Here is a 25,544-nt window from a genome sequence, read left to right as displayed (position 1 = left end):
GGAAAATGTCACTTACCCAGTGTACACCTGTTCGTGGCATGTAGTGCTGCAGATTCACATGCGTTCCATACGTTCACCATCTAGTGTTGGGCTCAGAGTGTTACAAGCTGTTTTTCTTCGAAGAAGCTTTTTCGAGTCACGAGATCGAGTGACTCCTCCTCTCGGTGCTAGTGTGCATGGGCATCAAGTCTTTTGTTAGGTTGTTTTCCCGCAGAAGGGTGAAGTAAAGAGTGAAGAATTGTATATGTACATATATATATAGTAAAGAAAGAAGATGTCCATGCAATGTATATGGAAAATGTCACTTACCCAGTGTACATCTGTTCGTGGCATGAGTCGCTGCAGATTCACATGCTGTGCACAGTCCGCCGTCTGGTGTTGGGCTCGGAGTATTACAAGTTGTTTTTCTTCGAAGAAGTCTTTTCGAGTCACGAGACCGAGGGACTCCTCCCCTTTTGGTTCCATTGCGCATGGGCGTCGACTCCATGTTAGATTGTTTTCCCCGCAGAGGGTGAGGTAGGAGTTGTGTATGTTAGTCATAGTGCCCATGCAATGGAATGAATACGTATGTACATAATAAAGGTTAAAGTAATATATTTACAAATGTACAATTGTTTAAGATTTACTTCTAAACGGCTACAGGCTCCCGGGGAGGCGGGTGGGCGCATGTGAATCTGCAGCGACTCAGGCCACGAACAGATGTACACTGGGTAAGTGACATTTTCCGTTCGATGGCATGTGTAGCTGCAGATACACATGCTGTGCATAGACTAGTAAGCAGTTATCTCCCCAAAAGCGGTGGTTCAGCCTGTAGGAGTTGAAGTAGTTTGAAATAATGTTCTTAGTACAGCCTGACCTACTGTGGCTTGTTGTGCAGTTAACACATCTACACAGTAGTGCTTGGTAAATGTATGAGGCGTAGACCATGTTGCTGCCTTACATATTTCTTTCATTGGAATATTTCCTAGAAAGGCCACGGTAGCCCCTTTCTTTCTGGTTGAGTGTGCCTTTGGTGTAATAGGCAGCTCTCTCTTTGCTTTAAGATAGCAGGCTTGAATACACTTAACTATCCACCTGGCAATGCCTTGTTTTGAAATTGGATTTCCTGTATGAGGTTTTTGAAAGGCAATAAATAGTTGTTTTGTCTTCCTAATTTGTTTTGTTCTGTCAATGTAGTACATTAGTGCTCTCTTGATGTCTAATGTATGTAGTGCTCTTTCAGCTACCGAATCTGGCTGTGGGAAGAACACTGGTAATTCTACTGTTTGATTTAAGTGGAACGGTGAGATAACCTTTGGTAAGAATTTTGGATTTGTTCTTAGAACTACCTTATTCTTGTGTATTTGAATAAATGGTTCTTGTATGGTAAATGCCTGAATCTCACTCACTCTTCTTAGAGATGTGATGGCAATGAGAAATGCAACTTTCCACGTTAAGTATTGCATTTCACAAGAATGCATGGGTTCGAAAGGTGGACCCATGAGCCTTGTTAAGACAATGTTGAGGTTCCATGAAGGAACAGGTGGTGTGCTTGGTGGTATAATTCTCTTTAGGCCTTCCATAAACACTTTAATGACAGGTATTCTAAATAGGGAACTTGAATGAGTAATCTGCAGGTAAGCAGATATTGCGGTGAGATGTATCTTTATGGAAGAGAAAGCTAGATTTGATTTTTGCAAATGTAGTAAATATCCTACTACATCTTTTGGAGATGCGTGCAATGGTTGAATTTGATTATTATGGCAGTAACAAACAAATCTTTTCCATTTATTTGCATAGCAGTGTCTAGTGGAAGGTTTTCTAGCTTGTTTTATGACCTCCATACACTCTTGTGTGAGGTCTAAGTGTCCAAATTCTAGGATTTCAGGAGCCAAATTGCTAGATTCAGCTATGCTGGGTTTGGATGCCTGATCTGTTGTTTGTGTTGTGTTAACAGATCTGGTCTGTTGGGTAGCTTGACATGAGGTACTACTGACAGGTCTAGTAGTGTTGTATACCAAGGTTGTCTTGCCCATGTTGGTGCTATTAGTATGAGTTTGAGTTTGTTTTGACTCAATCTGTTTACTAGATATGGAAGGAGAGGGGGAAAAGCGTACGCAAATATCCCTGACCAATTCATCCATAGAGCATTGCCTTGGGATTGATGGTGTGGGAACCTGGATGCGAAGTTTTGGCATTTTGCGTTTTCTTTTGTTGCAAATAGATCTATTTGAGGTGTTCCCCAAATTTGAAAGTAAGTGTTCAGTATTTGGGGGTGAATTTCCCATTCGTGGACTTGTTGGTGATCCCGAGAGAGATTGTCTGCTAGCTGGTTCTGGATCCCTGGAATAAATTGTGCTATTAGGCGAATGTGGTTGTGAATTGCCCAATGCCATATTTTTTGTGTTAGGAGACACAACTGTGTCGAGTGTGTCCCCCCCTGTTTGTTTAAATAATACATTGTTGTCATGTTGTCTGTTTTGACAAGAATGTATTTGTGGGTTATCATGGGTTGAAATGCTTTCAACGCTAGAAATACTGCTAACAGTTCTAAGTGATTTATGTGAAACTTCCTTTGATGTATGTCCCATTGTCCTTGGATGCTGTGTTGATTGAGGTGTGCTCCCCACCCTGTCATGGAAGCATCCGTTGTTATGACGTATTGTGGCACTGGGTCTTGGAAAGGCCGCCCTTTGTTTAAATTTGTACTGTTCCACCATAGAAGCGAGATGTATGTTTGGCGGTCTATCAACACCAGATCTAGAAGTTGACCCTGTGCCTGTGACCATTGTGATGCTAGGCATTGTTGTAAGGGCCGCATGTGCAATCTTGCGTTTGGGACAATGGCTATGCATGAAGACATCATGCCTAGGAGTTTTAATACCATTTTTGCTTGTATCTTTTGTGTTGGATACATGGCCTGTATCACCTTGTGAAATGTTTGAACCCTTTGTGGACTTGGAGTGGCTTTCCCTTCTGTTGTGTTGATTGTCGCTCCTAAGTATTGCTGTGTTTGACACGGCAAAAGGTGTGACTTTGCATAGTTGATGGAGAAACCCAGCTTGTGAAGGGTCTGTATGACATACGTTGTGTGACGTGAACACCTTGTTAGCGTGTTGGTCTTGATTAACCAGTCGTCTAAGTAAGGGAACACGTGTATCTGCTGCCTTCTGATATGTGCAGCTACTACTGCCAGGCATTTTGTAAAGACTCTTGGCGCAGTTGTTATTCCGAATGGCAACACTTTGAATTGGTAATGTATTCCTTTGAATACGAACCTTAGGTATTTCCTGTGGGAAGGATGTATCGGTATGTGGAAATACGCATCCTTTAGGTCTAATGTTGTCATGTAGTCTTGCTGTTTGAGCAGTGGGATTACGTCTTGTAATGTGACCATGTGAAAGTGGTCTGATTTGATGTAGGTATTTAGTGTTCTGAGATCTAGTATTGGTCTCAGAGTTTTGTCCTTCTTTGGTATTAGAAAATACAGTGAGTAAACTCCTGTGTTTTTCTGTAGGCTTGGTACTAATTCTATTGCGTCCTTTTGTAGTAATGCTTGAACTTCTAGTCCTAGAAGATCTATATGCTGTTTTGACATATTGTGTGTTTTCGGTGGGACGTTTGGAGGGAATTTGTGAAATTCTATGCAATAGCCATGTTGGATAATTGCTAAGACCCAAGTGTCTGTTGTTATTTCTTCCCAAGATTCGTAGAATTGGCTTAGTCTTCCCCCCACTGGTGTTGTGTGATGGGGTTGTGTGACTTGTGAGTCACTGTTTATTTTGAGGGGTTTTGGGACCTTGACATTTTCCCCGACTTCTTGGGAATTGGCCTCCTCTATATTGTCCCCGAAAACCTCCCCTTTGATATTGACCCTGGTAGGTAGGTGGTCTTGTCTGTGAAGTGTTGGTTTCTGTGGGTTGACCCCGAAACCCTCCCCTAAAAGGTGTTTTCCGAAATGTGCCTCTGCTCTGCGGGGAGTAGTGTGTGCCCATGGCTTTGGCTGTATCGGTGTCCTTTTTTAGTTTTTCAATGGCAGTGTCTACCTCCGGCCCAAACAATTGCTGTTCATTAAACGGCATATTGAGCACAGCCTGTTGGATTTCGGGTTTGAACCCAGAAGTGCGCAGCCAAGCGTGCCTCCGTATTGTGACTGCAGTGTTTATTGTCCTTGCAGCTGTATCGGCTGCATCCATGGAAGGCCGTATCTGATTGTTCGAGATACTTTGTCCCTCTTCCACCACTTGTTGCGCTCTTTTTTGGAACTCCTTGGGAAGGTGTTCGATGAGATGTTGCATTTCATCCCAATGAGCCCTGTCGTATCTTGCCAAGAGTGCTTGCGAGTTGGCGATACGCCACTGATTTGCTGCTTGTGCTGCAACTCTTTTTCCCGCTGCATCAAATTTGCGGCTCTCCTTGTCTGGAGGTGGTGCGTCGCCTGCTGTATGAGAGTTGGCTCTTTTACGAGCTGTCCCCACAACTACTGAGTCCGGTGTTAGTTGTGTTGTAATAAATATTGGGTCTGTGGGAGGTGCCTTATATTTTTTCTCCACCCTTGGAGTTATTGCTCTGCCTTTAACTGGCTCCTGAAATATTTGTTTTGAGTGCCTTAGCATTCCTGGGAGCATGGGAAGGCTTTGATACTGGCTATGGGTGGAGGACAGGGTGTTAAAGAGAAAGTCATCCTCAATAGGTTCCGAATGTAGTGAGACATTGTGGAATTCGGCTGCCCTTGCGACCACCTGTGCATATGATGTACTGTCCTCAGGTGGTGACGGTTTAGTTGGATATGAGTCTGGACTATTGTCAGACACTGGGGCGTCGTAGAGGTCCCATGCATCGGGATCATCTTGGCTCATTGTGGTATGAGCTGGTGAGTGCGTTAGTGGTGGAGTTTGCGCCGGTGATGCATGTGTTGATTGTGGTGGAGAAGGTGGTGGTGTTACTTTCTTTACCACCTTTGCTTGTGGTTGCTTGTCCCCTTGTTGGAAAACAAGTTTCCTTTTCATCTTGATTGGGGGAAGAGTGGTTATCTTCCCTGTGTCTTCCTGGATGTGAAGCCTCCTTTGAGTGTAGTCAGTTTCTACAGTGTGAAGCTCTTCACCAAATCTATGCAATTGGGTGTTTAGTCCTTGTTCCTCTGTATAGGAACTAATTTTCGGTTCCGAGGCTTTTTTCGGTACCGAAACCGTTTCGGTAGGCTTTTTAGGCTCTGAAGAAGATTTCTTTGATTTTGGCGTGGTATCTCGGTGGCGAACATCTTCGGTGCCGCTGTCTCTGCGCCGAATTGTCTCGGAGCCGGTGTCTCGGCTCCGAGGTTGCTGTGTGGCGGTATCACGACCGGAGTCGGATGACTTCGACACCAGCATGCCCTTTTTCGGTGCCTTGGCTCGGTCACCTAGTTTTTGGGTTAAGCCATGGCCTGTTGGCAGTGGCGTCCCCTGGGCTTTTGTGGACTTTTCATGAGTCCTAATTTTCGACGTCTTACTCACGGTTGCTATGTCTTCGGCGTCGGATTCCCCCGAATCCGACTCGGGGATGGAGAACGCTTCCTCTACGTCCTCGAACCGATGTTGTCCTGTCGGCGTGGACGCCATTTGCAATCTTCTGGCTCTTCGGTCTCTGAGCGTCTTCCTCGACCAAAACGCTCGACAGGCTTCACACGTATCCTCCTTGTGCTCCGGGGACAGGCACAAGTTACAGACCAGATGCTGATCCGTATACAGATATTTGCTATGGCATTTAGGACAGAAGCGGAACGGGGTCCGTTCCATCAGTCTTGAAGTCGCACGCGGTCGGGCCGACCGGGCTCCGACGGGGGATCGAAATTACCCCGAAGGGCCACCGGAGCTCTTCAAGATTCGGTGTCGATTTGTTCTAACTAACCCGATGCCGAACGAAACAATACCGACGATTTTTTCCGAGATTCTAACTAACTTTCCGACCCGAAACACGGAGCGAAAAGGAACACGTCCGAACCCGATGGCGGAAAAAAATAAATCTAACATGGAGTCGACGCCCATGCGCAATGGAACCGAAAGGGGAGGAGTCCCTCGGTCTCGTGACTCGAAAAGACTTCTTCGAAGAAAAACAACTTGTAACACTCCGAGCCCAACACCAGACGGCGGACTGTGCACAGCATGTGTATCTGCAGCTACACATGCCATCGAACACATATTTACATAAGAAAGTACCACAATGGCTACAGGCTTCCGGGGAGGAGGGAGGGCGCATGTGAATCTGCAACAATACATGCCACAAACATATGTACAGTGGGAAAGTGACATTTTCTGTTTGATGGCATGTGTAGCTGCAGATACACATGCTTTACATAGACTGAAAAGCAGTCCCCTCCTAAAAAAAAAGCAGTGGCTAGCCTGTAGGAGTTGGAGTAATTTAAAATAGTGTTTTAAGCACTGCTTGACCAACATTTGCTTGTTGGCGAGATAGCACATCCACACAGTAGTTTTTAGTAAATGTGTGTGGTGTGGACCATTTGGCTGCTTTGCATATGTCTGTCATTGGTATATTTCCTAAGAATGCCATTGAAGTTCCTTTCTTTCTAGTATAATGTGCTTTAGGAGGTATTAATAGTTGCCTTTTAGCTCTCATAAAGCAAGTTTGAATACACTTTACTATCCATCTGGCTAATCCTTGTTTTGAAATAGGATTACCCTTATGAGGCTTTTGAAAAGCTACAAAAAGTTGTTTAGATTTTATAAAATCTTTTGTTCTGTCTATAAAATACATGAGAGCTCTTTTGAGATCAAGATTGTGCAGAGCTCTTTCAGCAACTGAATTTGGTTGTGGAAAGAAGAATGGCAATTCCACTGACTGATTGATGTGAAATGGTGAAACCACTTTGGATTGGATTTTTGGATTTGTCCTAAGTACTATTTTGTGTTTGTGAATTTGGAAGAAAGGTTCTTCTAAAGTGATTTTTTGAATTTCACTAACTCTCCTTAAGTAAGTAATTGCTACCAGGAAAGCAACTTTCCATGAGAGAAAATGAAGAGCGCAACAATGCATGGGTCCCAACGGTGTACCATAAAAGCCTTGTGAGCACAATGTTAAGATTCCTGGCAGGAGCTGGTGCAGCTATAGGTGGAATAATTATTTTAAGACCTTCTAAACAGAGAGGTATGCTGTCTGTTTTGGAGGTAGGCTGATATTGCTGTTAAATGAATTTTAATAGATGAATAAGCAAGATTTGCTTTCGGTAAGTAAAGCAAATAAACACTATCATGTACTGATGCTTTAAGTGGATCAATGTTTTTAGGTTGACAGTAGTATACAAAACGTTTCCATTTGGCAGCATAGCACTGTCTGGTTGTAGGTTTGCATGCTTCTTTTAGAATGTTCATACATTCTGATGGAAGCTGTAGATATCCAAATTCTATGACCGCAGGAGTCAAATAGCCAGGGTGAGCACACTGGGATTGGGATGTCTGATTTGACCTTTGTTCTGAGATAATAGGTCTGGCCTGTTTGGAAGGGTGTGATGTGGTACCACAGACAGATCCAACAGTGTTGCGTACAAGTGTTGACGTGCCCACATGGGAGCTATGAGTATGATAGTGAGGGAGGTGTGACAGATTTTGTTGACCAGAAGTGGAATTAGGGGTTGAGGGGGAAAAGTGTAAGCAAGTATCCATGACCAACTGATCAATAGAGCATTGCCCTTGGAATGAGGGTGTGGGTACCTGGATGCAAAGTTTGTCGTAAAAAGGTCTATGTCTGGTGTTCACCACATTTGAAAGTACTGCTGAACTACTTCTGGGTGAATCTCCCATTTGTGTATTTGTTGCTGCGTCCTGCTTAAGAGGTCTGCTAGTTGGTTGTGTTTCCCTGGGATATACTCTGCTAGTAGTTGAAAGTGATTGTGACTTGCCCATTTCCAAACTGTCTGTGCTAGAAGGGACAATTAGGATGAGTGTGTGCCCCCATGTTTTGCAGATAATACATTGTTGTCATGTTGTCTGTTCTTAATAACACTGTCTTGTGTGTGATCTGTTGTTGGAATGCTTTGAGTGCTTGGAACACTGCTAACAATTCCAAGTGGTTTATGTGGTAAGTTTGCTGGACTGAGTCCCATTCTCCCTGTATAGTAAGATTGTTGGTTGAGATGGGATTCCCAACCTGTCACTGATGCATCTGTGGTGTAAGCCTGGCGGTCCAACAACACTAGATCATGAAGTTGACCCTGTGCCTGAGACCATTGTTGTGAGAGACACTGTTGTAGGGGTCTCATACTTAAACGTGCAATGAGTACTATTGCTATGCACGATGCCATCATTTTCAATAGCTTTATGATAAACTTTACTGTGTAAGTCTGATTGTATTACAGGTGTGATACAAAATTGTGGAAAGCTTGAATTCTCTGTGGGTATGGGTACGCTAATGCTGACAGTGTTCAGAATTGCTCCCAGATACGACTGTATTTGCGCTGGTTGGGGATGAGATTTTTGGTAATTGATTGTGAATCCTAGACTGTGTAGGGTATAGATTGTGTATCGTGTATGCTGTTGACAGGTTTGAAAGGTGCTGGTTTTTAGAAGCCAGTCGTCCAGATAGGGAAAGACATGTATATGTTGCCTTCTGAGGTATGCTGCAACTACATCAAGGCATTTGGTGAATACCCTTGGTGCTGTTGTTACTCCAAAGGGTAGCACTTTGAACTTGTAATGCTTGCCTGCTATCACAAACCTTAGATATTTGTGATGTGCTGGATGTATGGGAATATAGGGAAATAAGCATCTTTAAAATCTAATATGGTCATGTAGTCCTGTTCTTGTAGTAGGGGAATGACATCCTGAACAGTGATCATGTGGAAATGCTCTGCGAGGATGTACTGATTGAGAGGTCTGAGATCCAGGATTGGTCTGAGTGTACCATCCTTTTTTTGGTATAAGGAAGTCTAGAGAATATACTATTTTCCAATGATGAACTATAGGTACCACCCTCTATTGCATCCTTAAGTAGAAGTGATTGTACCTCTTGTGTTAGTAGAATGAGATGCTTCTAAGTTAGTTTTTGTAAACGAGGTGGAATGTTTGGTGGAGTGGAAATGAGTTCTAGACAGTAACCATGTTGGATAATTGACAGAACCCACTGATCTGTAGTGATGTTGTGCCATTGTGGATAGAAATTTACCAGTCTTCCCCCCACACAGGATATGTGTGCTCTGTGGGGATGGTGAGAAAGTCACTGCTTGTTTGATTGTGAGGAACCTCTGGATGTGTAGGGTTTACCTCTTCCTCTACTATTGGATCCTCTATATATGAGTCTCTAAATGATCCTCTAGTGTAAAGTTGTGAGGATTGTTTTTGATGGGTGGTTGCTGCTTCCGTAGCCGATGGTTTGAAATCCCCTCGAAATTGTGGTCTACAAAAATTACTTCTGGTGGGTGTGGTAGACAAAGCCCCAACGGCCTCAACTGTTTCCAAATCTTTTTTAAGTCTCTATTACTGTGTCCACCTCATGGCCAAATAAATGCTGCTTATCAAAGAGCATGTTTAAAACTGCCTGCTGTATCTCTGGGTTGCAACCTGAACATCTTAACCAGCCATGATTCCTAATAAGCACACTGGTGTTAACTGATCTAACTGCTGTATCAGCTGCATCCATAGCAGATCTATTAGCATTGTTAGATATTGCTTGCCCTTCATTAACTATTTGCTGTCCCCTTTTTTGGGAGATCTTGTAACAGCTCCTCCATTTCATCCCAGTGTGCTGTTATATATAGCTAAAAGAGCTTGTGAATTGGCTATCCTTCAGTGATTTGCAGCTTGTGAGGCCACCCTTTTCTCCGCTGCATCTATTTTTCTGCTTTCCTTATCAGGAGGAGGGGCATCTCCTGTGGACTGAGTGTTAGCCCTTTTCCTCGCCTCACCAACTACAATGGAATCAGGCGGCAGTTGAGCCCTTATAAACACAGGGCTGAGGGTGCTGGTTTATATTTGTTGTACACTCTAGGAGTTATAATCCTAGCTTTAATGGGTTTTTGACAGATATCAGAAGCGTGTCTGAGCATGCCTGGGAGCATAGGAAGACATTCATAATGCTTTGCATTGATGCCAGTGTGCCAAACAGAAACTCCTACTCTATGTGGGTAGTGTGCATTTGCACATTATGGTATGCTGCAGCTCTAGCCACTACTTGATTATATGCTGTAGTCTCTTCTGGTGGTGATGGTCTGGCAGGATAAAACTGAGGGTCAATTGGTAAAATAGGATCAGAGTCATATGTATCCCATGGAGCTATGTCCTGTTGATCATCACTAAAATTAACACCATGTGGTGAAATTGAGGATGTGTGTGGTGATAAATGTGCCTCATAAGTGGGTGATGGTGGTGGAGGTGGTGTGGAAGGAGGAACAAGAGAATGTGGTGGTGAAGGCTGTTTCTGCGTTCAAGTCTCTCCCTGTTGTTTGTGCTTGAAGACCTTCTTTGATGGAGGTGCATCTTTTGGAGTGTCTCTAAAATTCAATTTCCTTTTAAAGGACATTGGAGGGGAGACAATTCTTCTTCCTGTGTCCTTCTGAATATGTATCTTTCTTTGTTTGGTGTCAAGCATCTCTAAAATAGGTTGAATGTCTATGAACTCCTGGGTAGAAATAGTTTCTTTACTACCCATGGCTTTGTACTCTGAAATTTTATGTTTTGGTAGAACCGAAAGTGCCAGCTCTGAAGGTGGTGTCATCCTTTTCGACTCCGAAGATGGTGCTGGTCTTTTCGGCTCCAAAGATGTGCTTTAGAATTTTCAGCTCAACTCAGAGATTGGTATAGGAGTCTGTTTGGTCAAAGCTGCATGTACCTTAGTCTTAAATCTTCTTGGGCATGTTCTTCACCGAAGATGTCCGGTGTGTCTTCTGTTGATTTCGACTCCATCTCGAGACTACGAGCTCTACGGTCCTGAAGAGTCTTCATAGATCGGAAAGATCTATAGGCGTCGCAACTGTCTTCTTGATTCTCTGGAGATAGACAAAGATTGCCCACAGAATGCTGATCGGTGTACGGAAATTTAGCGTGACACTGAGGAAAGGATCGAAACAGAGTTAATTCCGTCAGACTCGCATGAAAGTAGGCGCTTAAAGGGCGTTGCCCTTGTAAGGACGAGAAAACCGACCCCGACGGTCTAAACTGGATCAAGTATAGATGGAAACACGGTCGAAAACAATACTGACGATACTATAGAAAGAGTAGAATAAGTTTTGAATTATTGAATCAAGATTCACCGGATCGAGAGGAAACACGTCCGAACCAGACGGCGGAAAGAAACCAATCTAACAAAGGACTCGATGCCCATGCACACTATCACCGAGAGGAGAAGTCGCTCAATCTCGTGACTCGAAAAAGCTTCTTTGAAGAAAAACAACTTGTAACACTCCAAACCCAACACTAGATGGCGAACTTATGCAAAACATGTGTATCTGCAATTACACAGCCATCGAACACGTGACTCGAAAACACTTCTTCGAAGAAAAACAACTTGTAACACTCCGAGCGGCCGACACTAGATGGCAGGACCTATGCATAGCATGTGTATCTGCAGCTACACATCCCATCGAACATATATATATATATATATATACACACACACACACACACATATATAAAAATAATAAAAGAGGGTTGGGATTTGCCACTGTTTTAATTGGTTAAGTTGAGTCAGCAGTTTAAATATCTGCCCTTCCAGTCGGCAGTGACAGAGTGGGAGCGATGTATTCGCTTTATCACTCGCAGGTTGGCACAGCCAGTGCCGCAGTCCCTGGGGGAACCCTCTAACTTACATGCCCTGGGTACAATATACTGGGGACTTACTAGTAAGAATGCTCATGTCAACTGGATATAAGCCAATTAAACTGACATTTTAAGGTCACAGCACTGGCACCGAGGTTTGGTTAGCAGGAATCCGTGCACGCTCAGAGTCAAAAACCAGCAGCTTTAGTGTAAAACGTTAAGGGTGACCATTCAAAAAAGAGACATTTCCTTTCAGTCCACCTAAGGCTACTCCGCACCAGGAAGAGATTCCTTATTGTGCATCCTACCTGTAGTCAACTCCTCTATTTTGCATGGTCAATTGCTTACTTTTCATATGCTTGCTTCATTGTAATGAATCAAATATTACACTTCCTCTGCCTTAAGGCAAAGAGAATTCCAGTTAGCAGAAAAAGTACATCCTTCTGATGTGCTCTTACCTCATCAGAGCCGTCAATGCAGTCATGGTCACCATCACACTTCCACCTCCCAGCAATGCAACGGCCATTAGCACAGGAGAACTCGCTCTCAGAGCAGGGTCGAGGCACTAGACAGGGGGAGGGGAAAAAGTGTGGAAACGTGGAAGGGAGGAAAAAACAAATGGGGGATAAATTGAGACAATCAACAGAGCAGGCACAGAGTAACATGAACTGACACACACACAGCACTACAAAGAGTCTTAGGGTACAGACACCATGAAGCCACAAGCAGGGTCCTTGGATAGTCAGAAGGGGAAAACAGAGAATAAGGGAAGGAGACCAGAGATGTAATTTGTGTTCTTCTAGGTAAAATGCAAGCATAGCGGCTAAAAAAAATACCTGGTAGCTACACAGGTGAACAAGAGCAATGGGGAAAGTGGGTCGTCAGAAGTGGAAGAAGAACAAAGCTGTGCCTATAGAAGAATATCAAGCCAGTAAAATAATACTACATTTGCAGAAACAATGAGCAAGGTCACTCATTGAGTGTCTCACAAAGTAAACCATCACACCATCTGAAAAAACACACAATTTAGCCATCACCAAACATGAAATGCCTAGATACCTACAATGCAATGTTTCACATTGCTGCAGAACATAGAATTAGGTCATCAAAGCAAAACGCAGTGCCTTGCATCACTGCACAACATACTGTCTCACTAGCAGAGTAAAACGCAGTAAGTATCTTGCGTGGAAGACAAACTGAATTACCTCACAATGTCTTGCTATGAATGAAACAATCTGTTCACCACACCACAATAGCATTTGTGGCTATCAGGAAAGAATACACATACACTTCCAGATCACAGGGTTAACATATCATAATTAAATGCTGCTGTGAACAAAGCACACTTACTAGCTATGGGGATCATTGTTTTACTATCTGAACCCACAGTGTGGACTCTAAAAAATATCAGTCAACTGTAACTGTTTGTTTAATTCCAGACAAATGGGCCACAAAGTTTATCAATAGTGGGAAGCGCACATGCACTTTTCGGCCTCAGGTGAGTACTGTGTTGTAAAAACCCAATTCCAGAGTGATTTCCTAAGAAAGGAGCATTAATAACTCTTAGGTACAATAGTCACATTCTATAATATATTAGGTGGGAAGTGAAAAGCCAGGACCTGAAGCGACCCACTGATAAAAAAAAAAAAAAAAAAAAAAAAATGTGTCCATGTGTTCGCTTCTCAAAGTTAAGCCTCACAACTGCTTACTGTTTCCAAGAATACAGAGCATAAACTACCTTCCACAGTTTTTTTATTCTGAACTGCATGGTATTTAGCTCTTTGGCAGCATCAGCTCATACCCAACAGACTAAATTCAAAGGTCTAAGCAATGGAAAGAGGAAAATTGGTTTCAGACAGCCTAGATCATGATTATGGTGGCTCAATGGCGTGCTCTTATATTTAGATTACATCACAATGTCACACTCCAACATTTCTTTCCAACAACATGCATGTCTATTTGTAAATCAGTTAATCAGTTTTGTACGAAGTGAAATCCATTTATACCTGTAACCAATTCCAAATGCAATCAGCATAAATGGATTTGACTCGAAGAAAAAGACCTGTATTCAATAACATCCAAATATATTGAGCCTTGAAACAGATGGTTACCATAAAACACGTTGGCTGTTTCTTGTCAGCACATAATGTGGCTGACTTTCGAAGTCAACTTTGTAAGACACTGATGAATTGGATTCGCAAATAAAGGCATACATGTTGCTGGAAATACATTTTGGAGTGTGACGTTTTCCATTAGGGTTCCATGATATTTAACACACAGTTGTGTCGTTGGTGTTGGAGGTGTGAGGCGCTGGGCTGATTTTCCTAAAGCCCCCATACAACTTTGTGGAATACGTGGACTATCTCACATGAACTATCCCCATAGATGTACCAGTAATGCACTGTTTTCCTCCAGTTGATGGCTGAAATAGTTGACAACTAGGCGTCATCTTCTGAATGTGGTGTGGTTTTCAAGCTATGCACAAAAGCCAACTGAGGCAGGCTGATCCATGATTTGCGGTGCCCTAAGGGAAAAATGAACTGCCCGCTTACAACATTATCACTATCACCTGATTGGGGTACGCAGCAAAGATCACGTGGCCCACTCCTCTTGAACACAGGTGCCATGTTCATTGTGTGCCCATTCCATGAGCAATATGTGACAAACTGGAATATCATGGTAGTACTACCTGAAGACAAATTACCATTGTTGTACGTTTTCTAAACTTACCAAAGCAAATATGCCATGCATTTCCAACTAAACATGCTAATTCACATAGTGATTTTACATACCGTGATAAAGGTAGATCAGTACATAAAAAAGGAGGAAGATGTACACTGGCTATAAACCTTAAACTACATTTGTGGCAAGTTGATATTTATTTCTATTTATTACACCTTTTGAGAATATGTATGAAATATAGTTGCTGCAGTCTCTTTCTTAACTACTACTGCCATTGCTAACAAGCTCATTCATATTCAGATAATTATATTGTATTCTTAAATTACCATTGCAATCAAGTGTGCCAGCTGGGCCAGAGTCAATCATACTTGTCAAATTTTAGTATCTGACCAAGAGATATCAGGTTTTCAATAATTTCAAAGCACCCCCCTTTCTCCACCAATACATTACTGTCCAGCATTCTGACAACCTGGCAGCCGACTGTTCAATCTTCTTTCAAGGTCAAAAAGTGTTTTCCGAATGGCCACTAGCAGCAACTCTGCTGGTACAAAAATGAGGAGGGACCCTAACCAGCCTGTGCAGCTCTAATTCATGAGAAGTCTTATTGGTAATGCCTACTTTATTCGAAGAGTCCACCTTTCGAATGAAGGGGATTAGTCAAAGATCTCTGCAAGACTGAGAAGCAGACTTTCTCAACCAGGGACAAAGAGTGTTGCATTTTAGGGCAAATAAGCAGCTATGAAATAGAGAAATTTGGGTTCAAACAGGATCAAATACCACAAACTGCACACAAGGAAACCAAACCACTCAGTGATGTACATTTTCTCTTATAAAGCATAAAGCTCTCAATACGGAGGCATTTGTGCTTTACGAGGACCATGCAGCGGAGGACAAAAGGGCAGCTAAGAACACAAGGAACCTAAGAGTCTCCGAAAAAGGCAGATCATGCTTAAGGGCAAACATCGTCTCCATCAGTGTTTTGTAAACCTCTAACAAAATGACAAAAATGACATTAAAATAAGGAGTACACACTGCAAGAAAAAGAGGGCAATTTGCATTGGCTAAAACGGTTACTTTTTTTAAAATAACATGACAACTGGAAGAGCTTCAGATGGACACCTACCTCTTGATGCCCGGTTATGACAGTGTTAAAATGGAGAAAAACATAAGATGAGATGAAATGGCACAAGTGAAGTTACAGAACAGGTGGGTAAGTGAGACACATGACAGGTGCCACAGAGAGGGAGACAGGCTACAGACATTTGAAATAACACTACAGACGACTGCAAATGTCATCAACCCCTGCACGTTTCATAGTCATAGCAGACACTTCACAGGTGAGTCCAGTGTGGGTCGGCTAGAAGTTTTGCATCTGGACTTGTGGAGTGGAGCCCATACTTTAACATATGCATGTGGTGAAAGTGAATTAGAAAATAATAATATGGCGGTGTACCAGGAGAACAAGGGACAGAGGAGAGTGGGAATTACAGAGAGGAAGAAGAGAAAATAAGAAAAGGGGAAGTGTAGGCAAGGTTAAATAAAGAGGATGGAGGAGGGGGTGTCAAGGAGAGAGATACACCAAGACGAGGGAAGGAATAAGCAGGGGCCAGTAGTCTAGTCAGAGAAGAAAAATTAATAAGTATGCAGAAAGAAAAAAATGGGTATCTGAGAATTGTTAACAAAGGATTAAGAGGGCAGTGAAGAAAGTGTACAGATTATTTGCCCAAAAGGAAAAAAACTCGAACCAAGGGCTTCATTACTATTTGTTTGAGAATACTACATCTGTATTCTGGCTCTCATAAATACCCATCATGGATATTGACGATTTTGTGATGCAAGAATACTACAGTACTCCATGTTATAATCCGAGGGTGCCTCAAGAAATGGAGAATTAATGTGACAACTGGTGTTACAGCACATTATTTGTATGGTAATTACCTATTTCCAGGCTGTTTCTCACCTGGAAGTTTCAACAGCTTCAAGAGCCTGAAATGCCCATGATGGAGGTTAACAGCTAGAATGCAGTATTGCAACATGTCGTGTAATTTCTGATTCTCTGGCTGAATCATGAATTACTCAGCCTTTGGAAAAATAATATATTTGGAAGGGGGAGAAACTGTCATCTAGACACAAGTCATGTATAAACATCCCACACCCAATAATATTACAACACATTATACACGTTACAAAAAAAGACATGATATATTTAGAAGAGAAATTTCACCCAAAAAATCAACCTGCTACTTACATGTAATAATGGTATTGTAAACTGACTTCAACGATAAGCCCACAATGCCCCCTAATGAGACAAACATCTTTTCTTCCTCTTCTTAGGGTCAAGCACAAGCGCTCTAGCATGCTGTAATCTCTCTGTGGGCTTTTAACCACGCCCACTGCACGCCCATCAGTTTCATTGGTTCGTGGACTTGCCTTTTCAAAATCACTTGATTTTATTTGTGAAAGGCATGCATATGTCATGCCTTTTCCAGTGTTTAGCTCTCCTTCAGTGCACAGACCAACTACTGAAAACATACGAGGCTCCATGTTTTCAGCATGGTTTCTGGACTACTTTTTCTTTTTATTGCATAAGTAGCACGATGTTGCTGCACTTTGCCAATATGGTTGACTGCGACCGAACGTCTGTTTCATTTTGTGTGCTCTTTCAGGCTCATGGTGTGGCACTTTAAATAAGCTTGCTTATGTAAAACTGTATTATTCTTCATTTTATGTGGCAATAAAAGTCCAGTTAGGACTTTACAAAGCCAAGAGCTCTAAGTTTAAGCAAATGTGAGACGCACTGCATAGCAAATGCTTGTTGTTATCATATCTCCTCCCCTGCCCTCTTTTGGGGTGGTGGGAGGGTCACATCAACCAAGAAGAATTTCAAGCTGCAAAACCATTATTACAGGGAAGTTACCAACGTTTTTGCATTGATATCCCTTCTAAATTCACTTGCTATACATGGGTTGCACAGCAGTATAACCTCCACTGTGGAGTGGGGCAACTACGTCTATGTTTCTACACCTACACAATAGTGTCTTGTGAATGTGTGTTCTGAACACTAAATGGCTGCCTTGCAGATACCGTGTAGTGAGACTTCTTACTGGTAGAAAGTGTTTCCGCCTCACCACCAGTATTTTGTTTGCCATTAGATAACAGTGCTCAGTGATCTACATTATTCATCTTGCAGTGGTATTCTTTGTCACTGTTGTACCTAGTCACTGTGGTGATTGTCTACAAACTGTGGGGCTTTTCCTGGTGTTCTGTGTTTCCTATTTCATGAAAGTAGCACAAAACGCCCCTCCCTGCATTTAGAATATGTAGTGTTTTCCCTGATGAGTTACTCGATTTCTGGAAGAAAGGCTAAGTTATGGCCGGCCTGCTACATAGTGAATGATGACAGTACCTCTGGTAGGAGCTTAGGGTGTGTTCTCATGATAACCTTCTCCTTGCATGGGGTTAAGTTCCTGCACTGTGAGTCCAAGTAGCTTGTGCACCCTTCTAAGATATGTGATTGACACAAAAAATGTTGTAATTAGCGTAATGTACTTGTAGGAAAGTGCCCCTTTTAGCATGATTACCTCACTTCCCCCACGTTTTTCCAGCTATTGATGCAAACTTGACTGGGAGTGTGCTGGGATCCTGCTAACCAGGCCCCAGCACCAGTGTTCTTTTCCTAAACTGTACCATTTTTCCCACAATTGGCACATCCTGGCACACAGCTAAGTCCTTTGTAAAAGGAACCAGTGGTACCAAGGGCTCTGTGGCCAGAGATGGTCCCTAAGGGCTGCAGCCTAAGGGACCCCTCACCAAGCACAAACACTGCCATTGCAGATTCTGTGTACTGGTGGGGAGAAAAATGTAAAGTCGACATGGCATCCCTCTCAGGGTGCCCTGCCCACCAATCACTGCCTGTGGCATAGGTAAGTTATCCCTCTAGCAGGCCTTACCAGTCTAAGGCAGGGTGCACTACACCACAGGTGAGGGCACAGCTGCAAGAGCAATATGCCCTTACAGTGTTGAAGTCCATTCTTAGACATTGTAAGTGCAGTGTGGCCATATTACGTACATGGGCTGGGAGATTTTCATTAAGAACTCCACAGCTCAATGATGGCTTCACTGAAGGCTGGGAAGTTTGGTATAAAACTTCTCAGCACAACAAACCCACACTGATGTCAGTGTTGTATTATTGTACCATGCACCCAGAGGGCGTCTTAGAGATACCCCCTGTATTTTGCCCATCCAGATAGTGTAAGGCTGACCAGTATGTGCCAGCCTGCCACTAAAAGACGAGTTTCTGACCCCATGGGGTGAGAGCTTTGGCGCTAGAAAAAAACCCTGCTGTGGATGGATGTGCTTCACACCTCCCGCCTGCAGGAACTATAACACTTGACAATGAACCTCAAAGGCTCAGGCCTCCTGTTACAATGTTCACTTTTGGTGGCAAGTCTGGCAGGAAATTATGTAAAACAGGGAGGAGTGACCACTCCAGCTAGGACCACCCAGAGGTGTCCAGAGCTGAAGTGACCCCCTCCCTGCAGAATCCTCCATCTTGGTTTGGAGGACAGGGACCCATAGGGTTAGTAATCTACCTCCCTCCCCAAATGGAGTGCGCACAGGAAAGGTGTAGCCACCCTCAGGGACTGTAGCCATTGGCTACTGCCCTCTAATACTTGTAACGCCTCTAAATCTAAGTTTTAAGGGCACCCCTGAAGCTAGCTCCCCATATTCCTGGCGACCTCAAGAAGACAAGAAGAAAGAAGCAAGAAGGTCTGCTAAGCCGACCCCTGCAGAGAAGACTCTAGACACCAACAGACTTGGCCCCAGCCCTACGAACCTGTCTGCTACAAAAAGGTGACGCATCCTGCAAGACCAGTGACCTCTCCAAACCCCCAGAGGACTGCCTGCCCACCAGAGGACCAAGAACTGTCCCAAACAGCCAAAAAAAGGCCTGGCACCTGAGGTGGAAAAGGCCTGGCAGCGAAGGGGTTAAGCAAAATCCTGCAGAGAAACCGTGGCCCCAGGGGATTTGTTTACTTAGCGGCAGGAGCCGCTTCCAGCCAATTAGTGCCAGGTGGACACCTCGAGACCGCATTCACTCCCCCAGTTCAGGTAAAAGCCTGCAGACAAGCCGCGGCCCCAGGGGATTTGTTTACTTAGCAGCAGGGAGCTTCCAGCCAATCGGAGGCAAGCAGGTGCCTTTTGAAACTACGTTCACTCTCACAGCGTGGGACGCCTGTGGAATGTGTCCAGCCGAGTGCCTGGGCCAAGAACCTGCCCGTTTGGAGGCTGGGTTACTCCGTGGTTTAATCCCAGCATTCTTTTGTCCACAGCCTTGAAATGACTAGTACCCCTTTCATATCGTGAACAGTGAGTAAGAAAAACATGTTCTGACACCAGTTTGGAGGTCCTAGCATGGTGTGAAAGTATAGTGAACATTGTTTTCTTTGGCTTATATTCTTTGCTGGATACAACTTTGGCTGACTTACCCTACCTAACATTGGGATATTGCTACAGAGCCCTATGATGACTACTTTCTGTGAGAACAGACAGCCCCCCACCCCCCAGTCTAATGATAATCCCCGTCCACAATATTTTAATGATCCGAGGAGGGGTAATCGGTTTTGTTGCCTAAGTGATATAAATGGTCAGGATGGACTCCCTTTAAATAGGCTGCAGTGTAAATGTGATTATCTCTGCACTGATCTTACAAAGTCTGGCCTATTTTCTTTACCCTTACCTAATGTTCCTACTTTGAACAATGACATTTTATCACCTCAAACCTCTAGGGTAACTAACCCCGTTATAATCATAGTACTACGAGTGAATCAAATGGAATGGTGCTTCTATCATTGAACATAGTGGGGTTAAAGAAAACGTTGGATATGGCTGACTGGGGGAATACATATTTACATTTCATATCCTGTTTTCAAGAAACATGGGTGCTGGAGAATACATTGATGGTTATTCAGTGTATTAAACACCAGCCCAGCCTTCTTGTTCAAGAACAGACAAGGGAGGTTTTGCAACATTTTACATTTAAATATATTTCCTGGGACGCTGTTTAAGGTTTTTTTTTTTAAATGATTATACCTTTTTCGCATTTACTCATGTTTGAGTTAATGAGAGATGGGATTATGATCCTAGCCAACTTTTATATTAACTGTTTTGAACGTACGAGATATCAGGTGGTGGCTGACTTGGATGATTATTTCCAACCGATTTTTAATGACCCCCCATAAGCCTCTGCAAATATTCTGTGCAGGAGATTTTAATGCTCACCACTGCAAACTCCTAGTTAAGTTAGTGTGTTAATTGGTTATGTGCAATGATATTGGTTTAGTATCTCCAAATCTTGCTCCTCCCTTTACATCAACCATTGAGTTTATTTTGGTCTCCGAAACCTTGAGCAACTGTGTCAGTGATTTTGAATCCAAGTTCTCCTGCTACAGTGACCACGCAGCCTTAACCTCGAGGATGAGGACTGGGGTTCTGGCCAAAGACCAAGCACAAAGTTAAACATAAACCTATTTTGGCCCATAAAAATTGTTTTACTTTAAAATAGGCTAACGTTGACACCATTGATTTCTTTACACCTATTATCAAATGTTGCCTGGTATTGGAGGCAACTCTGACTGAAGTGCACAGGGTCCCTGCCAACCAGGTCCCCAGTGCCAGGGTTCTCCCCCCCACCCCCCCAAAACTAGTCAACTGGCAAATCCTTTAGCATCCTCTCTAAGTCCAAAGTAAATGGTACCCCTGGTACCCAGGGTCTAAGGTGCTAAAGAGGGTCCCTAAGGGCTGCAGCACGAATTGTGCCACCCTAAGGGACCCTCACTAATCACATCACAGGCTGCCAATTGCAGGCTGTGTGTCTTGGTGCAGACAAAAGTGAAATCACGATTGTGTGCCATGTCCCCTTAACACTGCATGCAATATATGTAAGTCACCCCTCTAGCAGGCCTTACAGTCCTAAGGCAGGGTGTGTTGTAATACAGGTGAGGACAAATCTGCACAACCCCTGCTAGTCTTTGTCAATTCTCAGACATAGTAAGTTATGAGGGAAGTCATTTTAAATGCATGTGCTGGACACTGGTCAATACAAGTTCCACAACTACAAGATGACTTCACTGAAGATAAGGATGTTTGGTAACGAAATTCTCAGATTGGTGAACTCACACTGATGCCAGTGTTGGATTTACCAATACATGCACCAAGAGGGCACCTCCGAGGAGCACCTGAAACCCTACCAGCCTCCGGTGTGCTGGCTGACCCGTTTCTGCTAGCCTGCCACCCGAGACACCATTCTGGACCCCTAGGGTGAGACCTTCTGCTCTCAGGAGGCTCAGAACAAAAGCCTGTCCGGGAAGAGGGTGTCAATAGCCTTCCTAAGGAAGCAAGCCTCAAAGGGATGCAGCCTTTGAAATGGGAATCTGGCTCCCCTCACAGGAGAGGAAGCCCGCTCCCACTCCCCTGTCCAGAGCCCATTTGGCACCTGGACAGGCATGCCAATTAGCTAGTCAGGTAGGCGTGCCACCCAGAGGCTAGTGGCTGTGAGGTGGACACTATAGGATGCTGGTTCTGTAGATACTACTGAAGATACTATGTCAAAATGAGATTTAGTGTGCACAAAATCCTGGGATTCCTCAAAGGCTTAATTGGTCGAGCAGTTAGGCTTATCAAAGGGTAGTGCAAAGCATTTATTTTCTCAACACAGGCAATAACGTGAAGCACACACTCCAGGCCAATGGTTTTTATATAACAAAAATATGTTTTGTTACATTATTTCTAGAACAACAAGATTCAAGTTGCAGGTAAGTACGTTAGCAAGTAAGTATCGAACATATGTATCAATACCACGGTTTCAATTTGGCAATTTAAATAGTTTTCAAGTAAATAGCAATAATCTATTTTAAAAGTTGAGACTGTGCAATTTTTAGAAACAGTTCTGGGGGGGAAGAAAAGTTAGTACGGTTTTGAGGTAAGTATAAAACTTACAGTTCCAGTCTCCAGGGGTTAGGACGGCCACAAGTTGGGGTTCAAGTTAACCCCAAACCCCCAGCAACATGGGGCCGGCTGGTTGCAGAGATCAAAGTTGAGGTTGATTTAACATGGGCTCCTATGGAGACTGGGGGTACTCTGAATCAGGGCTGCTTGTAGGTTAAGTACCCGCGACTTCGGAGGTCTTCAGTATTCAGGCTGCAGGCGTCGTCGTGGTGGACAGAAGGGATCAACCCAGGATGGGCACCTGCTCAGAATCGCCTGGGGACCAGCTCTAGTTGGTGGGGTCACCTGGACACAGGCCATGGCGTCGGGTGCAGAATGGACAGGACTTGCGGATCAGGGGAGGCTCTTGAGTCCTTGGATCAAGTTTCTTCTTGGACAGGACCACTGTCCATGGGAGTTCTTGGTCCTCTGTGGTGCAGGCAGTCCTCAGGAGGCTTTTCAGAGGTTGCTGATCCTGCAGGATGCGTCGCCTTCTTTGTGCAGGGCTTTTGAAGCTGAAAACAGGCCGGTAGGGCTGGGGCCAAGTCAGTTTGCATCTTCAGTCTTCTCTTCTGGGGGGTCAGCTTAGCAGTTCTTCTTTCTTCTTGTGAGGTCGCCAGGAATCTGATGAGCTCAATTCAGAGGTGCCCTTAAATCCTGGATTTAGGGGTCAGAGGGCCGTAGCCAATGGCTACTGTCCCTGAGGGTGGGTACACCCTTCCTATAATTATTATTATACATATATATATGGAAAATGTCACTTACAGAGTGTACATCTGTTCGTGGCATGTTCCGCTGCAGATTCACATGCTGTGCACTGTTCCTGCATCTAGTGTTGGGCTCGGAGTGTTACAAGTTGTTTTTCTTCGAAGAAGTCTTTTCGAGTCACAGGACCGAGTGACTCCTCCCTTTCGGCTCTATTGCGCATGGGCATCAACTCCATCTTAGACTGTTTTCCCGCATAGGGTGAGGTAGGAGTGGTAGAATGAGAATAGTAAAGATGTCCATGCAATGGAATAGATATGTATGTACATAGTTGGTGCTAAAGGAATGTTTATCTACATATATTATTTACATATATACAGTTTTTAACTGCAACTTAAACGGCTACAGGCTCCCGGGGAGGTGGGAGGGCGCATGTGAATCTGCAGCGGAACATGCCACGAACAGATGTACACTGGCTAAGTGACATTTTCAGTTCGATGACATGTGTAGCTGCAGATACACATGCTGTGCATAGACTACAAAGCAGTAATCCTCCCAAAAGCGGTGGTCAGCCTGTAGGAGTTGAAGTTGTCTGAAATAATGTTCTTAGTACAGCCTGTCCTAGTGTGGCTTGTTGTGTTGCTAACACATCTACACAGTAGTGTTTGGTAAAAGTATGAGGTGTGGACCAAGTGGCTGCCTTAAAAATCTCTGCCATTGGTATGTTACCTAGAAAGGCCGTTGTTGCTCCTTTCTTTCTAGTGGAGTGTGCCTTTGGTGTAATGAGCAACTCTCTTTTAGCTTTGAGGTAACAGGTTTGTATGCATTGGACTATCCATCTGGCTATGTCCTGTTTGGATATGGGGTTACCAGCATGGGGTTTTTGGAAAGCAACAAACAATTACTTAGTTCTAGGAAATGGCTTTGTTCTGTATATATAATACATTAGTGGTCTTTTTATGTCTAAAGTATGCAGTGCTCTTTCTGCTACTGAGTCTGGCTGTGGGAAGAAGACTGGGAGTTCCACAGTTTGGTTTAAATGAAACGGTGAAATTACTTTTGGCAGAAATTTTGGATTAGTACGGAGAACCACTTTATGTTTGTGTACTTGTATAAATGGTTCTTTGATAGTGAACGCCTGTATTTCGCTAACTCTTCGTAGTGAAGTGATGGCTATTAGAAATGCTACCTTCCAGGTTAAGATTTGGATTTGCCAAGAATGCATGGGTTCAAAAGGTGGGCCCATGAGTCGTGTAAGTACAATATTAAGATTCCACGAGGGCACTGGTGGGGTTCTTGGAGGTATGATCCTTTTTAGTCCTTCCATAAAGGCTTTAATAACTGGCATTCTAAAAAGTGACTTTGTATGTTTAATCTGCAGGTAAGCAGAGATTGCAGTGAGATGTATTTTGATGGAAGAAAAAGCGAGATTTGCTTTTTGTAGGTGTAGTAAGTAACTTACAATGTTTTGTATGGAGGCATCTAACGGTGTGATTTGGTTTGCTTGGCAGTAGAAAACAAACCTTTTCCATTTATTAGCATAACAATGCCTTGTTCTCGGTTTCCTTGCCTGTTTAATGACTTCCATACACTCATTTGAAAGGTTTAGATAGCCAAATTCTAAGACCTCAGGAGCCAGATTGCTAGGTTGAGCGATGCTGGATTTGGGTGTCTGATCTGTTGTTTGTGTTGTGTTAACAGTTCTGGTCCGTTTGGTAGTATGATGTGAGGTACCACAGAAAGGTCCAACAGTGTGGTGTACCACGGTTGGCGAGCCCACGTTGGTGCTATAAGTATTAGTTTGAGTTTGTTTTGACTCATTTTGTTGACCAGATAAAGAAAGAGCGGGAGAGAGTGAAAAGCATAAGCAAATTTCCCTGACCAGCTGATCCATAGGGCAATGCCCTTGGACTGAGTGTGTGGGTACCTGGACGCAAAGTTTTGGCATTTTGCTTTTCTTTTGTTTCAAATAGATCTATGTTTGGTGTCCCCCAGCGGTAGAAGTGATCTTGTAGAATCTGGGGATGTATTTCCCATTCGTCAGTTTGCTGTTGATCTCGACTGAGATCGTCGGCCAACTGATTTTGAATGCCTGGTATGTATTGTGCTATCAGGCGAATGTTGTTGTGAATTGCCCAACGCCAGATTTTTGTGCTAAGAGACACAGCTGTAACGAGTGCGTCCCCCCTTGTTTGTTTAGATAATACATTGTTGTCATATTGTCTGACTTGACAAGATTGTGTTTGTGGGCTAGAAGTGGCTGAAACGCTTTTATTGCTAGAAATACCGCTAGAAGTTCCAAGTGATTTATGTGAAGTAGTTTTTGTTGATTGTCCCATTGACCTTGTATGCTGTGATTGTTGAGGTGTGCTCCCCACCCAATCATGGAAGCGTCTGTTGTGATAATGGCGTGAGGCACTGGGTCTTGAAAAGGCAGCCCTTTGTTTAAAT

General features: G+C 43.6%; 1 protein-coding gene across 2 annotated transcripts in view; it reads right to left on the bottom strand.

Moving 5' to 3' along the window:
• Positions 1-25,544, bottom strand: part of LRP1 (LDL receptor related protein 1) — a 1,410,884-nt gene that overhangs the window by 237,539 nt on the left and 1,147,801 nt on the right. For both annotated transcript variants that reach the window (XM_069230782.1, XM_069230783.1), the window contains exon 69: positions 12,179-12,285. In XM_069230782.1, the coding sequence (XP_069086883.1) occupies positions 12,179-12,285 (107 nt within the window). The remainder of the gene's footprint in view (positions 1-12,178; positions 12,286-25,544) is intronic.

The sequence above is a fragment of the Pleurodeles waltl genome, chromosome 4_2, assembly GCF_031143425.1.
Source record: "Pleurodeles waltl isolate 20211129_DDA chromosome 4_2, aPleWal1.hap1.20221129, whole genome shotgun sequence".
In the NCBI taxonomy this organism is placed as follows: Eukaryota; Metazoa; Chordata; class Amphibia; order Caudata; family Salamandridae; genus Pleurodeles; species Pleurodeles waltl.
This window is presented reverse-complemented; position numbering and strand designations above follow the sequence as displayed.